At 40.5% G+C, this 15970-nt stretch overlaps 1 protein-coding gene across 3 annotated transcripts in view; it reads left to right on the plus strand.

Moving 5' to 3' along the window:
- Nucleotides 1-10483: 10483 nt before the first annotated feature.
- GNPTAB (N-acetylglucosamine-1-phosphate transferase subunits alpha and beta) overlaps nucleotides 10484-15970 on the plus strand; it is a 43879-nt gene continuing 38392 nt past the window's right edge. For 2 of the 3 annotated variants that reach the window (XM_051784677.1, XM_051784676.1), the window contains exons 1-2: nucleotides 10485-10667; nucleotides 14981-15066. In XM_051784677.1, the coding sequence (XP_051640637.1) occupies nucleotides 10551-10667; nucleotides 14981-15066 (203 nt within the window). In that variant the 5' untranslated portion in view covers nucleotides 10485-10550. Of the gene's footprint in view, nucleotides 10668-14980; nucleotides 15067-15970 lie in introns of all 3 variants that reach the window. The other variant, XR_007904097.1, reaches the window with a different exon arrangement.

Below are 15970 nucleotides of genomic sequence, written 5' to 3' on the forward strand. Positions count from 1 at the left end.
CTTTGGGTTTTTTTTCCTTTGAAACAGAAAATCAAAGAAATACTATACAGGCACTATATCTAGTGCCTTTTGTAAATAAATGAACTGCAGAAATGTCCTGATGTTTATTATATGCATAGAAGTAGAATTTTACATTTAAGTGTCAGTAATTTAGTATTCTGGTTTGGTTTCCTGCAGAAAGAGGAAGGGACTCACTTATTTTACTGCATCAACATTTAAGTCACATTGTTGGAAAAACGTTTCATCCGCAGTTCTGCAAAATCATTATACTAATCTTGGTTTTGTAAGTAGTAAATAAATCTCTCTTAAGTGTGACTTGAGTATTTCAGTTCTTCACATGACTTTTTGAAATGCCTGAACAGTATTTGGAGTGAAAGAAAGACACACGTTTGGCTCAAGCAGGTGGCAAGTTACTCTTTGGTGGTCACTAGGAAAGGCACTTGGTTGCTATGTAAACATTTATTAGAGCTCATGTGATGTTTCTTTTTCTTTATAATTTTATTGTAGAAGGTAGTCAGTAACAATACATAATTTGAGTGGTGATCTTTAATTGCTTGCTTTGGCTGTCATACACAGTCGTTCAAAACCCTAATAAAATTGAAAGTACAATTTTTATTCTAGCTGGTTACTTCCCTGTTCTCCAAGAACTTTTACCCCTTTTTTAAACTTGAAAGTGCTTCCAGTGTAGAACAAAAAACCTAAAAATCTGTGACAAGTTTACATTTAGAATACAAAAATGTAAGGTCTGCAGGTTTTGCACTCACAGATTGCTTGTTGAATTTATTTACATGTAACCAGACCTGGATATTCAGGGAACTCCACTATAATGACATACCCCTTGGAATGCACAGACTTACAACTGCTCATAAGCAGAACTTGTCCCAGGAAATAAAGCGAGAGAGAAGAGGAAGAATTTGTTGCTTGTAAAGAGAAAAGCAGCATATGGTGAAATAAGGGAAAGAGGGCATGAGGGCTGTGCAACAGCTGGGGACTGCTGTGGTAAAGATAGTATTGGTTGGAAAGAAGGAAACAGTTTCCAGACACAGGTTGTACCAGGAGTACATTTACAGAAGAAATCGAATACACTACCTGTAACTTCTTCACATTACTGTGTGAAGAGTTCAAGATGGTTTGTGGTATCTCTTCCCTTCCTCTTTGGTCACATGCCAATGTCTTTAACCTCTCAGTAACAAAAGCATGTGTAAACTATTCCCACCTATGACATGAAGTTTGGAATGGCAGTACTAACAATCTACAATGTCTGTGAAGTCCTATGCTGTGAGGCATTCATGGCATGATGTTAATATTTCTAAAAAGAAATGCAATTTAAAGTATTTATCACGTGTTACTGTTTAAAAGATGATTTATTTTGCTCTGTTTGTTTTGGGTCCCTCTATAGCTATCTAGATTATAATATCTAGCTAAATGTCTAACCAAAATGCAGGTAGAGAGGTCTCAGCTGTCAAAAAGATTGGAAAATTCAAAAATGTCAAGTCAAATGACATGTCAAAAATTGACAAAATCCTTAAGAATGAAGAGAGGTAACTACTGGGTTGAAATTGTTTAACTTTCTCTCAAAAAAAAAAAAATAGACGCTTCTTGTGGTGCAAGACAGATTTGAATCAATATCTCCCAATAATGATGAGATGTGAAAAGGTTTATTCCAGAATTTCTAGAGAAGATTAGCTCTCAAAATATATTTTTTGACTACTCTACTCTCTATTTTTACTTACTTTTTGGGTGGGGTTTTTTTTCAAGTGTTTATTGGGAGAAATCTTTGTTTCCAGGGTGCATGAGCTGTAGACTAATGTGGGCTATAAAGGGCAAGGAAGAGACTGTTTAGCTGCAGATGAACCATTCTTCAGTGGCTTTGTTCTACTTCACTCTAAATGAGTTAGGCAACATGTTGAAGCAATTAGTGGGAGAATTTGGCTTTAGGATTTTAATAAAGTTTGATGCTGCATTTTTGCAGAAGCACATTTTTAGTGAAAAGGAAATCATTCAAAGCGAAATGGGAGTTTTTATGTGGCCTTGCCATCTGAGAGAAGTACCTTTGCAGATTTCTTAGTGGAATACAGTAGCTGACACTAAGTTGCTTGCTGAAGAGTAAGGAGAAATAATGAAATCCATGACCAAAGGTATTAAAGCACTCAGAGCCTAAACTGAGAGAAACTGGTCAGTCTTAGGATAACCTATCAGAAATATCAGAAAGCAGAAGTGGCTAATGATGTGTTACATCCAACATAAAACCTCCCACAAATGGGGAGTACTCACTTCTGAAAAATCAGATCCTATTTCCATATATTAATCTAGATCTGCCACAACAATTTGGGGATGTTAGTTTGTCTGCCTTTACCACATCGCTTTGCTAAATATTGGGCACTCAACTTTTTCTTCCTGTGTATACCGTGCTTTGCACATTGCTGACATCTAATTACTATTTGCTTCTCTCATAAACTTCTTTTGTGCCTGGACACAGCTGACACCAAGTTCTAACAAGGCCAAAGAGTTTCATGTGCTTCAGGGTAATATTATGAAATCTCTTCATGTAGAAACTGCTTGATTCAAGCTGATACAAATGTAAAAAATAGACTTAATTAGTAAAATGTAATTTTACAAAACCTAAATATTGTGTCCAATTTCATTGTTTCAGTTTTAACAAATTGTGCTTTCCATCCTTTCTTGGCCTTTGTCCATGTCCTTCATAGTTATTCTATATCAAAGGTTTGTGCTGCATAGCAACTCTGTTAAGACCACAAACAGTATGGAAAAAAGGCAGAGGGATTGTTTTTATTCAGTAAAAATGCAGTGAAATCAGTATTATGAGGCATAGGCAAATGCTCAGCTTTGTAGCTTGCCATGAGCACTGCAATAACCTATTGGAGCATCACTGCTTCTTATTGTTTGAGGAAGTTTGGATTGAGGAAAAGGTGGTGCAACTTGAGAATCCCAGAGAAAAGACCATGTGTCTTGCCTGTACCAGCCCCTTCACACTCAGGAATGGCAGTGAGAGACAGAGGCATCAGGTTCTCCAATGGTTCGAGTCATGCATCTCTGTAGCCCACTAGCAGGGTTCAGTGGGAGATGGGAAGTGGTGCCTTAGGCAGCAGCGGCCAGAGGCTGCCCATTAGAGCCCACCTGAGTGGGTTGCTTCATCTCATGGGGCCACCTGCCATCACCCCGTTAGAGAAAACCTCCTTGGTTGTTCCTTGGAGGCTCATGGGGCAGGAATTCCAAGTCTAGTTTTTCTGGGGATAGCAGAGTAATTCACTGTAGGTGTAGAATGCATGAAAATAAAGAAATCATGATGAATACCCATCACACATGTAAAGTTTAGTATGGGGGAATACCAACTAGCAATAAAGTGAAAGAGGCACAGTATTGGTCAATAAGATGCACTGAGATTCTGGAGATATCCCTGGAGGTATTTAAAAGATAAGTAGATGAGGCACTTAGGGACATGGTTGCTGGAATTGTCAGTGCTGGGTTAATGGTTGGACTTGATTGTCTTAAAGGTATTTTCCAGCCTGAACAATTCTATGATTCTGTGTTCTGAAATAAAATAGATATGAAGAACAGTTAATACGGCTTTTCTAAAAGATCTTGTAGTAATTTTTCCCACTCTACTCTCTTTGTAGTCTCTTAAGCATTTTTAAACACAGAAAGTATATTTCTAAGCAACAAAAGAAATTGTTCATCCTAAAGAGATCCTTTATGTATTTCATCCTTCTATCTGATACTGTGATCCATTTCAGATGATTGAGATATAACTAACCGAAATTAGGTGTTCTTCTAATGTTCTGAGTCTCCATCTTACTTACCTGCTGTTTGATACAGCCACAAAATCTTATTGACCACTGCTCATCACTAAAGGCACCTCCATTTGTTTCTGTTGTGTGCTGCTGAGTGGATTTAAAAGACCACCCTGCCCATTCTAAACATCTAATCTATACAGTCTGTTCTCTGTGCTATTACAACTTGGCAGGATTAACAAAAGAAATGTAAGTTCCAGCACTATGCTGTAACAATGGCCTCAGTGTACTGGAAGCCCTGTGTTTCTAGTGTTAAAATAAAAAAATAACACATTTTTACTCTTTAGAATAATCAAACATTTCAGAGAACTAGACTTTACTGTGAGAAATTCTATTCTGTTATACTCCAGTCTAAAGTGATAATTGAATATCAAGGATAATGAATTCTAATTGTTTATTTTCCAAAAGCATGATGAAATCTAATATTTAAAAAATAAGATTATATTTATAGAACATATAATTCTTAATATATATTTTATATATATCGAATCATGGCTTGGGGAGACTGTCCAGGATCTTTCATCCACTTCATTAGGAACTTTAGAAACAGACATACAGATATGATTTGGCTTGAAGGCCACAGTCTATTTAAATTGTTGTTGACCATTGCTAACAGTATCTCTCTTTAAAAACCAAGGACTTACTGTAAAGAAAACCAAGGACAACAAATAAACCCCCACAACAACAATAAAACCCCCCAAAACAACCAAAACCAAGAGCACATGCCAGATTCTGCAGAGTTTCAAAAGGTTTCTTCTGGCTTTCTTCAAGCATTTGTTACTTTAGTTTGAAGTGCTCAGGAAATAACAGATCTTTGAGGGTAAAATGTTGGTAAATATTATGCTTAGAAAATACGATTGTGCTGCCAGGTGCACATGCTGCCTCAGCTCCATCTAGATGTTCACTTGCAGAGATTTTTGAAATGGCATTGTTCCAGTCCTTTGCTCTCTTGACACTGCTTTCTTGTCTAAGATATTACTGTTTTCCTTTTTTCTTTAGTTATACCTCATGCTTACCAGCCATGATCTTCAAATTTTTGTAAATATCCTTTCTAGTACCTGCACAAATAAAAAAGAAGTGGAAAGAGTAGGAACTGACTGATGTTTAAGAGATAATAAATTTTTATTTCCTGTAGAGAAACAGGGTCTGAAGAAAAAAAAAAGATTCTATATTCTGTCAACAAAATTTTCAAGTAACAAGTCATAAATGTTCCTTGCATACCTGTCCAGAGGCCTGGGAGCTGAACATCTGAGGATTTTCAAAAGTACTGAAGTATTGAGCACAATTTTAAAATTTTCACTTTTGCTGCAGTACTGAATGAAGACTCTCACTAGCTGCATATGATTAGAATGCATTTGCTTATGAGGTTAAAATTACTGCAGACTGATTAAGAGATAATCCATTACAAGCCAAGGCATCAAGGTCTAACACCATCTCTCAGAAACTAATCACTTGTATTCAATCTCTATTTTAGAGGTAATGTCAGTGGCATTGCGTCTTATCAAAGACTAAGAGCTCTATAACTGGTGAGTCAAAATGAGATTATGTTTTGAAGGATAGAATACTGCTCGGTCACTGTCTTTCTATCTTTTGAGTTACTAATGTGATTTAATTATTGTATTTGATAGATAGGGGTACTACCAAATTCACAGTGCTGTACCAAGCTATTAATTCCAATATGCCCAAGGCTACTGCTTTCAATTTTTAGAAGCGTGGATGTTATAGGGTTTTGGGGGTGGAGGGGCAGGGAGAGAAGTCCTAGAAGGCTCTATTGTCTCCCATTTTCTTTCCATAGAAAGTACTCATGCAGCTCTTCAAAATACTGACAAGCACACCAGCCTGTTTTGACTGCTGTTCAGGGCCTACCCCTCTATGACGTCCTCTGTTGGCTCCTTCTGTGCACTCCTTCTGTGCACAGAAAATATAATACATTACAAGAGTGAGTGGGGAAATAATTGGCTGCTTTTTTCTTGTCTCCATTCTTCAGTTCATGGGGGAAACCTGTTCATAGCTGTGTAGAAGAACTTCTAGGATTTAAAAAAAGTTCTTGGTACATCTGTTGTAGATCTACATAGTGAATAGGGCAGGAATAGAAATGATGGCTGCATCATTACAATAAGTAAATATAAAGTGGCCCCTGTCTCAGCTGCAAAAGTTGTCTGTTGATGGCCAAGTTACTTCAAACAAATTCTCCACAGGCAAGTCATTACTTCTCTGTTCTTAACTTTTTCTTGTCTGACTTGAGACACCTCTGAATGCTCTGAAGTTCAGAGCATTCACAAATGGAACCAAAGTCCTTAAGAGCAAACTGCTGAGCCTTCAGAGTACTGCCAGTTAGCTCCTGTACTGTGGAAACTCAGTCCTAAAGTGGAAGCAGGCATCAGACTTGCTGAATTTTGTCTTTACCTTTGTGGTCAGTAATATTTGCTTTGCAGAGGTACTAAAAGATTAATTCATGTTTTTGAAAAAGACCATGCAGCAATGAACACAGGAAACCTATGATGATGATAGTTCTCTTTGCTTTAGTGCAAGATTCATGGAATGTGCAGTGAATATTATTCTTGGCTAACAGGGAAGCTTGAGTTACTATGTTGATTACTTCTGGTCTTCTGCCTCAAACAAAGATAATTACACTATTGCCTCGTACATTTAGTTCTTAGCATTCTCCCTTCCCAGCAAATGAGAATGTGAAAGATTTGGAAAGAACTGCTACTGGACAAGTCTACCATATCCAGAAACAAATTCTGCCTTCCTTAAGCTTTTGAACATTACAGGATCTCCATTCCCATTGAGAGAAAGTAGATATTTCTTTCCTTTTTAAAGTAGCTTCAACCCTCTCTTAGAAAGGTCTAACTGTAGTGAGAAAAATATCACAAATTCAGAGTTTCCTAAGACCTAAGAGAAAGTGTGGGTGAAGGCAACTTGTAGAAAATCAGGATCAAGATAGAGTGTGTTTATAACTATTTGACTGCTAATTTAGATTACATCATAATCCACAGAAGTCATGCCTTTGCATTAAGTGCTGCTACATCCATCTTTGAGTTAATACAAATACAAGTACAGTCAAGTAGATTATTCCAAGAGCCCAGTGGTTTACATGAATAATGACTTGGCAAGGCCCTTAAGTATATGTTGGATTGAAATGGCAGGGTCTAATTTTTAGATATCCTGACATCTAGTGGAATTTATTGCTTCAAGCAGAATATCTGGGTTCATCTGTATCTACAATGACTGGGGGAAATGGAGAAAGTTAAGTATCCCATTCTTGGATACAACAGCAAGGTTCTCACCTGCAGAACTGCCTAAGCAGTGCATTCGATAAAATGTGAAAAAAGAATTGGCCTGAGCCTGCCCCTTTCAGAGACATGCTTACTAAGTCAGCTGTAAAGTGATACAAGGTCCCTGATCTGATTTCTGGGTTTGAGCTTGAAAATAATTTCTAGTGACAGCCAAGCAACTTGGAAAGATTGCCTCTAAAGGGATTTGAATCCGCATCTATTACGTGTACCTTAAGAGCTTGCAATTAATTAGCAAGCTGAGGGTGGCTTTGTTTTCATCCATTTTCCATGCCTTGCACAGAATCACAGAATCATCAAGACTGGAAAAGCCCTTAAAGATCATCTAGTCCAACTGCCAAACCAGCACCACCATAATCACCCCTAAACTGTATATTCCCAAGTGTCACATCCAGACCCCTCTCAAACACTTCCAGAGATGGTGATTCTAACACCTCCCTGTGCAACTTATTTCGGTGTCTGACCACTCTTTCAGTGAAATTTTTTTCTAATATCTAATCTGAACCTTCTCTGGCACAACTTGAGGCCATTTTCTCTTGTCCTTTCACTGGAGATATGGCAGAAGAGGCTGACCCCCATCTTGCTACAACTTCCTTTCAGATAGTTGTAGAGAGCATTGAGATCCCTCCTGTGTCCTCCTCTCCAAACTAAACAAGCCTCTTTCTCTGTTGCATGGAATAATTAAGCCTTTGATGGACTGAAGATGGCAAGAGTGCATGAGCCTATGGCAGAATGGGAATATAGGGGAATATCTGGAATATAGAGTCCTGTCTCCTATCACAAGCTGGCTCAGCTGTCTCTCAAAGCTTGATAGGTATTCCTGCTATTCCTATTTCAAGTACATTACAGAACTTGTTTTTCTCTCCTTTTGTTTTGGTTTTTGTTTTGTTTTGGATTTTGTTTTGTTTTGGATTTTGTTTTGTTTTGTTTTGAGTTTTCCTTTGTTTTGTTTTAACCTGGTGACAGTATTGCATTGTTTAAATACGTTTCTGATCTTCATTCCTGTGATGTGAACAAGTCAAAATCTTTTAGCGTCTTTTCAGAAGGAAAGATCTAGTTGTTCCTTTCCATGCACCTATTTTAGTTTAAATATATATTCGTTGAACATGATTGTTCTACAAACAAGGACAGATACAGTCCCATCATGATTTGTTCAGAGCTTTTTATATCTCTGTATCTACTGGAATACTTTGGCTGATACCTTATAAAATAACTTGAAGAATATATGAATTTTAATGGCTTTATCACATCGGTATCATGTGGAAGTGTTTATTAGTCTGTATAAATGTATCATCCCACACTTTGCACTAATTATTAATCTAGGTCTTGAAGTAATTCAGTTTCCCCTGACTGATTTTCTGCTTTACTTTGGTGTTATGTCTCTCAGCTTCATCTCTTCAGCATATTCTACTCAATTTCTGCATTTATGCTGTATTGTTGACCAGAAATTATATTTTTGTCATAATTTGCATACACACTGTACTTCAGTTCTCAATGAAAACCTCACTCTGCTGATTCAGAATACTAGGCCATCACTAGTACTGCAGCCACAGTGCTGTAGGTGGTGGTAAAGAGATGCTACAGTGCAGTAATAACAACTGAGTAATAATAGTTCAATAATAATAACACATTGTTTGAGCAGGAGAGGCAGGTAAGGGAAGTACCAGCAAATATGTAAAGATTATATTCCCCCAGGGTAGTACTTTGGCACCTTGCTGAGGCCTGTGAAGGAAGAAGACGTGAGGAGAAAGTGCTGACTGTGAAAAAAGCTTAGCTGAGGCTTCTGCACACCGAGACTGGAAGGCTGGGTTATTATGAAGGGCCAAATACGTATAATCAGGCTGATAACACACAATAAGGAGGAGGAACACAGCACTGTGTGGTGGGCTCTGAGACTCTACAGGTAGCCCCTAATGAAATTACCATCCTGTGCAATGGCCCATGGAGAAAGGAAAAATACTGTGACACCCAAAAAGTAAATCGGAGTGGGGCTCAGTGGCCTGGGAGGGCTGTGCCAAAGAGCCGTGCACTCTTGGACATTTCTTAAAGTACAGCCAGGTGTAGTCCTCTCACACAACCAACTATATGTATAGGTGTAAATATACTAGGACAAACTCCTGGAAGTGATCGAGTACTGTTACTTCACATAGGGAAAAATAAGATCACAAGGGTGATGTTTGTTACTCAGAAAAGTCATTGCAGGGACTTTTAAGAAATAATCAGAACTTCTGGTGCAGGGATAGACTACCAAGATAGATGCTACTGTCTTTAGGCCCCTCATGAGGGCCTATGACACCACATCATTCTGCTCTGGTAACAAGAAGTGCCTCTGCCTGATGCAGTATTTGTCAGTGGTGATACCAGCAGTGTCCTGTGTAGATGGCTGAACTTCACGGCAGAAAGCAGACTGATGCAGATTAAGGATTTACAGAGTGTGCTGTCAGCTAGTGACTGCTAGCTAGTTTCTTGTTATCATGTTCTTTCCTCAAGAGCTGTTTTTGAAGAAGCCCACAAATAACACTCTTTAGCCTACTCATTCCCATTCCATGAAGCCATCCCTGCACTTTATTTCTGTGCCAAAACATGCAAATGAACATTTAAATTAAACCTCAGCCTGTAGCTTGACTGTATCTTTATGAAATCCAAGAGTCACAGAGTCACAGAATTGCAAGGGTTGGAAGAGATTTTTGGAGATCATCCAGTCCAACCCCCCTGCCAAGGCAGTGCCACCTGGAGCAGGTGACACAAGAACACATCAGGTGGGTTTGGAATGTCTCCAGAGAGGAGAAACTCCATAACCTCCCTGGGCAGCCTGTTCCAGTGCCCTGCCAGCCTCAGTGTAGAGGTTAAACTTCTTGTGCTTTAGTTTATGGACATTGCTGCTCGTCCTGTCGCTGGGCACCACCGAAAAGAGTCTGGTACTTCCCCTTGGCCTTTAAGATATTTATACACATTAGTGAAATCCCCTCTCAGTCTTCTCTACACTAAACAGGCCCTGGTCTCCCAGTCTCTCCTCATAAGAGAGATGCTCCAGATCCCTCATCCTCTTCGTGGCCCTCCGCTGGTCCCTCTCCAGCAGCTCCTTGTCTTCCTTGTGCTGAGGAGCCCAGAACTGGACACAGCACTGCAGCTGTGGCCTCACTAGGGCCGAGCGGGAGAATCGATCTGGTCCCGTCGATCCCTCTCAGCCACAGCCCCGTGTGCTCGGCAGGGCACGGGGAGCAGCCCGGCGCGGGGCCGTCAGAGCGGCGGGGCCGTGAGGGGAGCGGGGCCGGGCCGGGCCGGCGGCACCGCCCGCAGGCCGCCGCCAGGGGGCGCCGCGGCGCTGCCGGAAGCGGGGCGGGCGCGCTGTGGGCGGGACCCGCCCCCGGCCCGCGCAGGGCACGGGGGGAGCGGAGCGGGGCCGGGCCGCGCCGTGCGGGGTGGCGGCCGCCGGCGGGCCATGCTGCTAAAGCTCCTGCAGCGCCAGACCTATACCTGCCTGTCGCACAGGTATGGGCCCTGCCTCTGCCTCGGCGGGCTCGTCCTCATGATCGTCTCCGCCCTGCAGTTCGGGGAGGTCAGTACGGCGTGGCTGCCCCGCTTCCCCTCCGTCCCTCCGTGCGGAGCCGAGCGGTGCCGGCGGGGGAGACTCAGCCCCGGGGCTGCACGGCCCGGGGGGCGCGGGGTCGCTCGGTTCGGGGCTGTTTTTCCTCTGGGGAGCCGGGCGGTGGTGGTGTCTGTGAGCGGCGGGGTCCCCCGGCAGGCACCCTGTGGCCCGTGCGGTGACAGTCCCGCGCCCCCCCGCCGGGCGCTGTTCGCGCTGTGCGGGCGGCGCCGGCCGCGGGCCCGCCGTGCCCCGGGCAGGGAATGGCTCCGTCCCGCATCCCGGAGGGAGCGCAGCCCCGCGGCAGCTCCCGCTCCCCGGGCCGCCGTGTTCCCACCTGTTGGGCAGCGGGGCCGCTCTCCCGGCGGGTGCCCCAAGGGGTTGTTAGGTGGGGTCTGACAGGTTCGGTGGGCCCCGGCGGAGCAGAGGTGACACAAACCAGCTGCTGTTGGCTGGTCTTGTGCAATTTTTTCCACTTCCCTTATCAAGTGATTTATTAGTGCTGTGTTTTTGTTTGAGTCTCGTAAAGCCTGTGCTGGATGTAACCTTCACATGGTGACTGGGAGTGGCAGAATCTTTCCCCCTTCCGGAGTTTAAGTGGTTAAATGTATCCTCCCTCCAAGCTGCCTGCAGCTCATATGGGTCTACCTTACTTTGCTCGCTACTTGTTACTCAGTTTGCCCGCGTTCTTTTGTAAATGATGCAATGTAACTTACCCTTTTTCTGTATATGATTTTATACAGATGTATATTTTTAAAGCTTCGTTTTGTATTGCCCTATGTCTTTGGGAAGTTATCAGTGAAAGAATGTGGAGAGGAAAGAACTCATTCCTACTTCAGTGCAGTGTTTGAGAATATAGTAAGGTTTCAGGGAATTCAAGTATTTTTGTCAGTCTAAAAGGATGGCAGTGTTAAATGCAAATAGACTGGAATTTCCTGATTCCTAAGTTGTTCTCTCTTATTTTTTTCTTTTTCTCTCCTCCTTCTTTTATTCTCTGTTCTATTTTGATGGTCTCTTTCAGATACAGAGGGAAAAAAGAAGAGCCATAAAGAGTATTATCCGAAACTCTTGAGTGTGCCACAATCAAAACTTTATTTTTTATATCAGTACATCTTCTTTGCATAAAGTACTTCATCTCTGCTTTTTGCAGGGTTCACAAGTACCCGGGACACTTCAAAGCCATCAGCAAATTAAGTAATTATATAGTACTCTTAGACACCTGTTTGTACATGATTATCAACTGAGATTGGTATAGACTTCTTGGTGCTGTGAAACTGAGTATAGTTTTGCATTTCTTCAGAAGGGGGACTTAAACTCAACTTTAGGATACCATAGAACTTTGAAGGTTTTTAAAAATACTTCAGTAGTTGTCCAAGTTTTTGTTGATTTTGGTGAGAATCAATTGAAATCGCTGCTCAGAATTATTTTCTTACTAACTTTTACTTTGATACTTCCAACCCTTTTAAAGCTATTTGGAAAGCTTAGATACTGTTTAGACAGTGAGCAAAAGAAGTGGTAAATTCATGTAGATTTTCCAAATTATATGTTAAGAAAAAAGGAAAGTGACTAGCAATGTTTGAAACAAACAAACCAACCAACCAAAACCAAGCTAAAACACCAACAAAACCTTCACCCTTTATAGAATGGCCATATAGGAATATATAAAACTCTCTTTCCCACCCCATCCCAATGATGGTAAATTAGCCTGGTAAGATATGTTTGAATGCATTTTGCTTTTTGCCTTTGTATATTGGTAAACAGTGGTAGTTTACCAATTTAAGGGAGATTAGACTTGTGAGAATGAACACTGTTCATTCTGACAACTGTAGTGGGAATGGAAAACACTTCTCCAGTACAGTCTGTAAGGCGGCAGCTAATAAAAAATATAAAACTGTTTGGAAAATGAAACCAAGAAGTCTTTCTAGAAATTAACAGCTCAACCATTTTTTAGCCGTCTGTGGCGAACTCAAGCAATAAAAAGCAGTGTGAGGCCCTGCTTATCAGACCCTAGTGTCTGAGCAGCATCTTCAGTTCTGCTTTTCCCCCTACCCCCCAGATTCATGCTAATATCAGTAATAGTGATGAAGTAAAAATGGATGGTTAGGGCAAATAATTTGAGATTTGTAATGATGTCTTTGCAGCCAGAAGCTGAAAATGAGCTTCCTTTCAAGGAAGAACTTGAGCTCAATAAAATACCAGGGCATTGAGCGTGATTCAGAAATATTTCTGCAAAAACATACAGGGTAGCCAGGTCTAAGCCAGTGCTATAACTTGGTTGTAAGATGTGCTTTATGTTTTAGAACAGTTTGGTTATAAAAACTCTTCTTGGCCGTCCTTCTAAATGTTGATCAGCTTTGTAAAAAGTTTTATAACCAGAACATGCCTGAGCCACTGTTATCACGTATCTGATACAGTATCTCCCAATAGGCAGTGTCTCTCACTTTGTTTTTCAGTGTTCCCCTTGTGGTTTTATAATATCAGTATTTAAAATTAAGGCATCCTCCAGGCATTGCTTCAAGACAAATAATGTGTCAGGAGGAAACAGTTGCAGGGGAAAAAAATGTATCAAGTAGGAAGAGCTTAACTTCGTAATGTGTTTCTAAGAGATCTGTGTTCTGTCCTTTCTGGTTGTAGTTACAATTGCACAAATGCCAAAGGCAAAGGCTTGAATGTTAATTTTTTCTTCTGGAGAGCCATATTATTCATATAATATATTACAGTCTTACTCAAATACTTCCGTATTTCTTCTAGAAGCAGATCAGCATGTGCCAATTCATCATTGTCAGTAGTAGCAAAAGTTTCCACGTGGATATGATCTTTCAGTGTGTGCTGTATTAAACTATTAAACCAGGTATTTGACAGGACGTAATGACTCGTGCATAAAAAAAGTGTAATAGTATGTTTTTAAGACAATTCTCGACCTTGGTATTTAAGGGAGGAGATCTGTATACCTTCCTGGGAAATATATGTGCTTTGTGTGAGGAGAATAGAAGTGTACTGATGTGATCTTGGTTATAGAGACCATTTGCAGCTCTGGCAGGAATTGCGTGTGCGTGCACTTGTCACCCAGGCACATGATGGAGCTTCTCTGCTCTCTAGAAGGCTTTAATTTGCTTTACGGTCAGTCAGGGTAAAGAGGTGTGTATCCTCAGAAAAGAGAGGAAGGTTTATGTTTTGGCTTTGAACCCTACCTTAGAGAAATAGTATGTTTCGTAGTTCCTGTAATACAAGAAATAAACATTAGTGAAATTTATATCTAAGAAGAGTGGTGTAAATAACTATTATCCTTTGCTGGTTTGCAGGTTTGGTTTTTTTTGTGTTTTGGCGGGGTTGTCTGTTTGTTTGGGGTTTTGTTTTTGTTTACCCTCCACTATATACAAATATGTACTTACCCCAGTAAAATTAGTCACTGTGCTTTCTTCTCTAAAACAGCGCAAGATGCTTATATAGTTTTTAAGGTTGGACTTTCACTTTAAAAGATATTAACTGTGTGTTTGTCACCACCATTTGTCATCTGCTCCAAAAACCAAGCAGAGGAAGATCAAGCGCTTCAGTTTTTGGAGGTTCATCTTTCTGTTGATTTAGCCATGACTTGGCTCACTGTGGGGTCAGGTGAACTCGTGTAAAGCTAAAGGGGCATGGCAGGAGTGCAAGGGGATGGAAGAGAGGCTGCAGCCTGCAGAAATACTGTGCTGTTGGGTTAGTTGGGATGCAATGTAAGACTTTACCTCTGTTGGAAAGAGCTGTTTGTGTTTTAAGTCTGTAGCTGGGTGAATTCACATAATTTGATATGCCCTGGCTTGGCTGTTTGTTTGCAATGCTCAGGTTTCAGAGGTGTGTATACTTCAATATGTTCTTTATGAGAATAGAAAGGAAGATGAGCAAAACTATGCAGGTCTGTGTGTGTATTAGGGGTTTTCTGCTTGTATTGGAATATATTTGATTTAGGTCTCAGTTTTGGGAAAACATTCCTGAATTTTTAGAGACAACGGGGAAGTAACCTAAATAAATAGTAGTTTAAAACATGTTAGTAAATCATGAAATCCTTTCATGCAGAGCAAAACAAAGTTTGTTTAAATTAAGTGGGCTCTTCAGTTCTAAGTCTGATTACTAACTCAGTGTAACAACTTATTTAGGATTATGGTCTGGTCAGTTGTACATTAATGCATAGATCATTTCAAATTAAATTCATAGTGGTTAAACGTTTCAAAAGGAGAAATTAGTGTCTAACTTTAGAAGGTGGTGACATTAAGTTGTTTTGTGTTTGGGTTTTTTTTTCTTTGCAGGTTGTCTTGGAGTGGAGTAGAGACCAGTATCATGTTATGTTTGATTCATACAGAGACAACGTTGCTGGCAAATCATTTCAGAATCGGTGAGCTTTACCTGCACTTGACATATCACACATTTTACTGTTCAATGAATTTTTAAACACATTTAAGTAAAATATTTGAGATGAAATAACATACTGTTGAGTAGGACCTTAATGTATGGGCTCTAAATCTGCAGCAAATTTTCAAGTTAATGATTTAAAATTAGTGCATAGTCAGTGCATAATCTCCTATTTTGGAAGATGTTTGACATTTGGAAGCTGTAGTTCATATAATGGAGTTTACGCTTTAAATGCATTTTAATCATCCAGTCTCTAATGAAACATCAAAATGGTGACAATGCTAACAATAAAGGGAGGACATGACATGTTTTCTATATTAAGACGGGAAAACATAAGTACTGTTCCTGTGTGCTTAAAATTCCAACTTACAGTGTTCTGAAAAGTTATTTTTCGTTTACGTTAAGTTTTCCCTGACATCTCATGAGGAACGTTATTTAGTAGAGAAGTCACGAAGCTTTTAAGAAGCTTTTAAAAGCTGAGTGCATGGGAAAAGTCTCTCACAGCAAGTTGGGAACCAAGTCATAAGGGTCATTTCTTTCAGTTGTGTTAACTGCTACATGGCTTCCTGTGGCTTCATCATTTGTGTCTGAATAGCCTGGCGTCTGTTGCTCAGGAAGTCAGTGGACTGTGAGGTGGTAGGTGGAAGAAAGCTACTAAGGAGATATCTGACTCTTAACATTGATACACTTGACTGGAAAAAAAACCCAACCCTGAAAGCAGATGCTTTAATCTGCCTTGAGGTTTATTGAGTCATGGGACAGTAGAAATCGTCAGATCAATTTGTCACGCTTTAGTTCATGTGAGATAACTCTGTAAAAGTACATTGTGTGGTGTCATTGAGTACTGTACACTTTTATAGTCTCATCTCGTACCCCTCTCCCCCCTT

This window comes from Manacus candei, unplaced genomic scaffold, assembly GCF_025592945.1.
Source record: "Manacus candei isolate 608988 ecotype Guabito, Panama unplaced genomic scaffold, ASM2559294v1 h1tg000018l, whole genome shotgun sequence".
NCBI classification, from domain to species: domain Eukaryota; kingdom Metazoa; phylum Chordata; class Aves; order Passeriformes; family Pipridae; genus Manacus; species Manacus candei.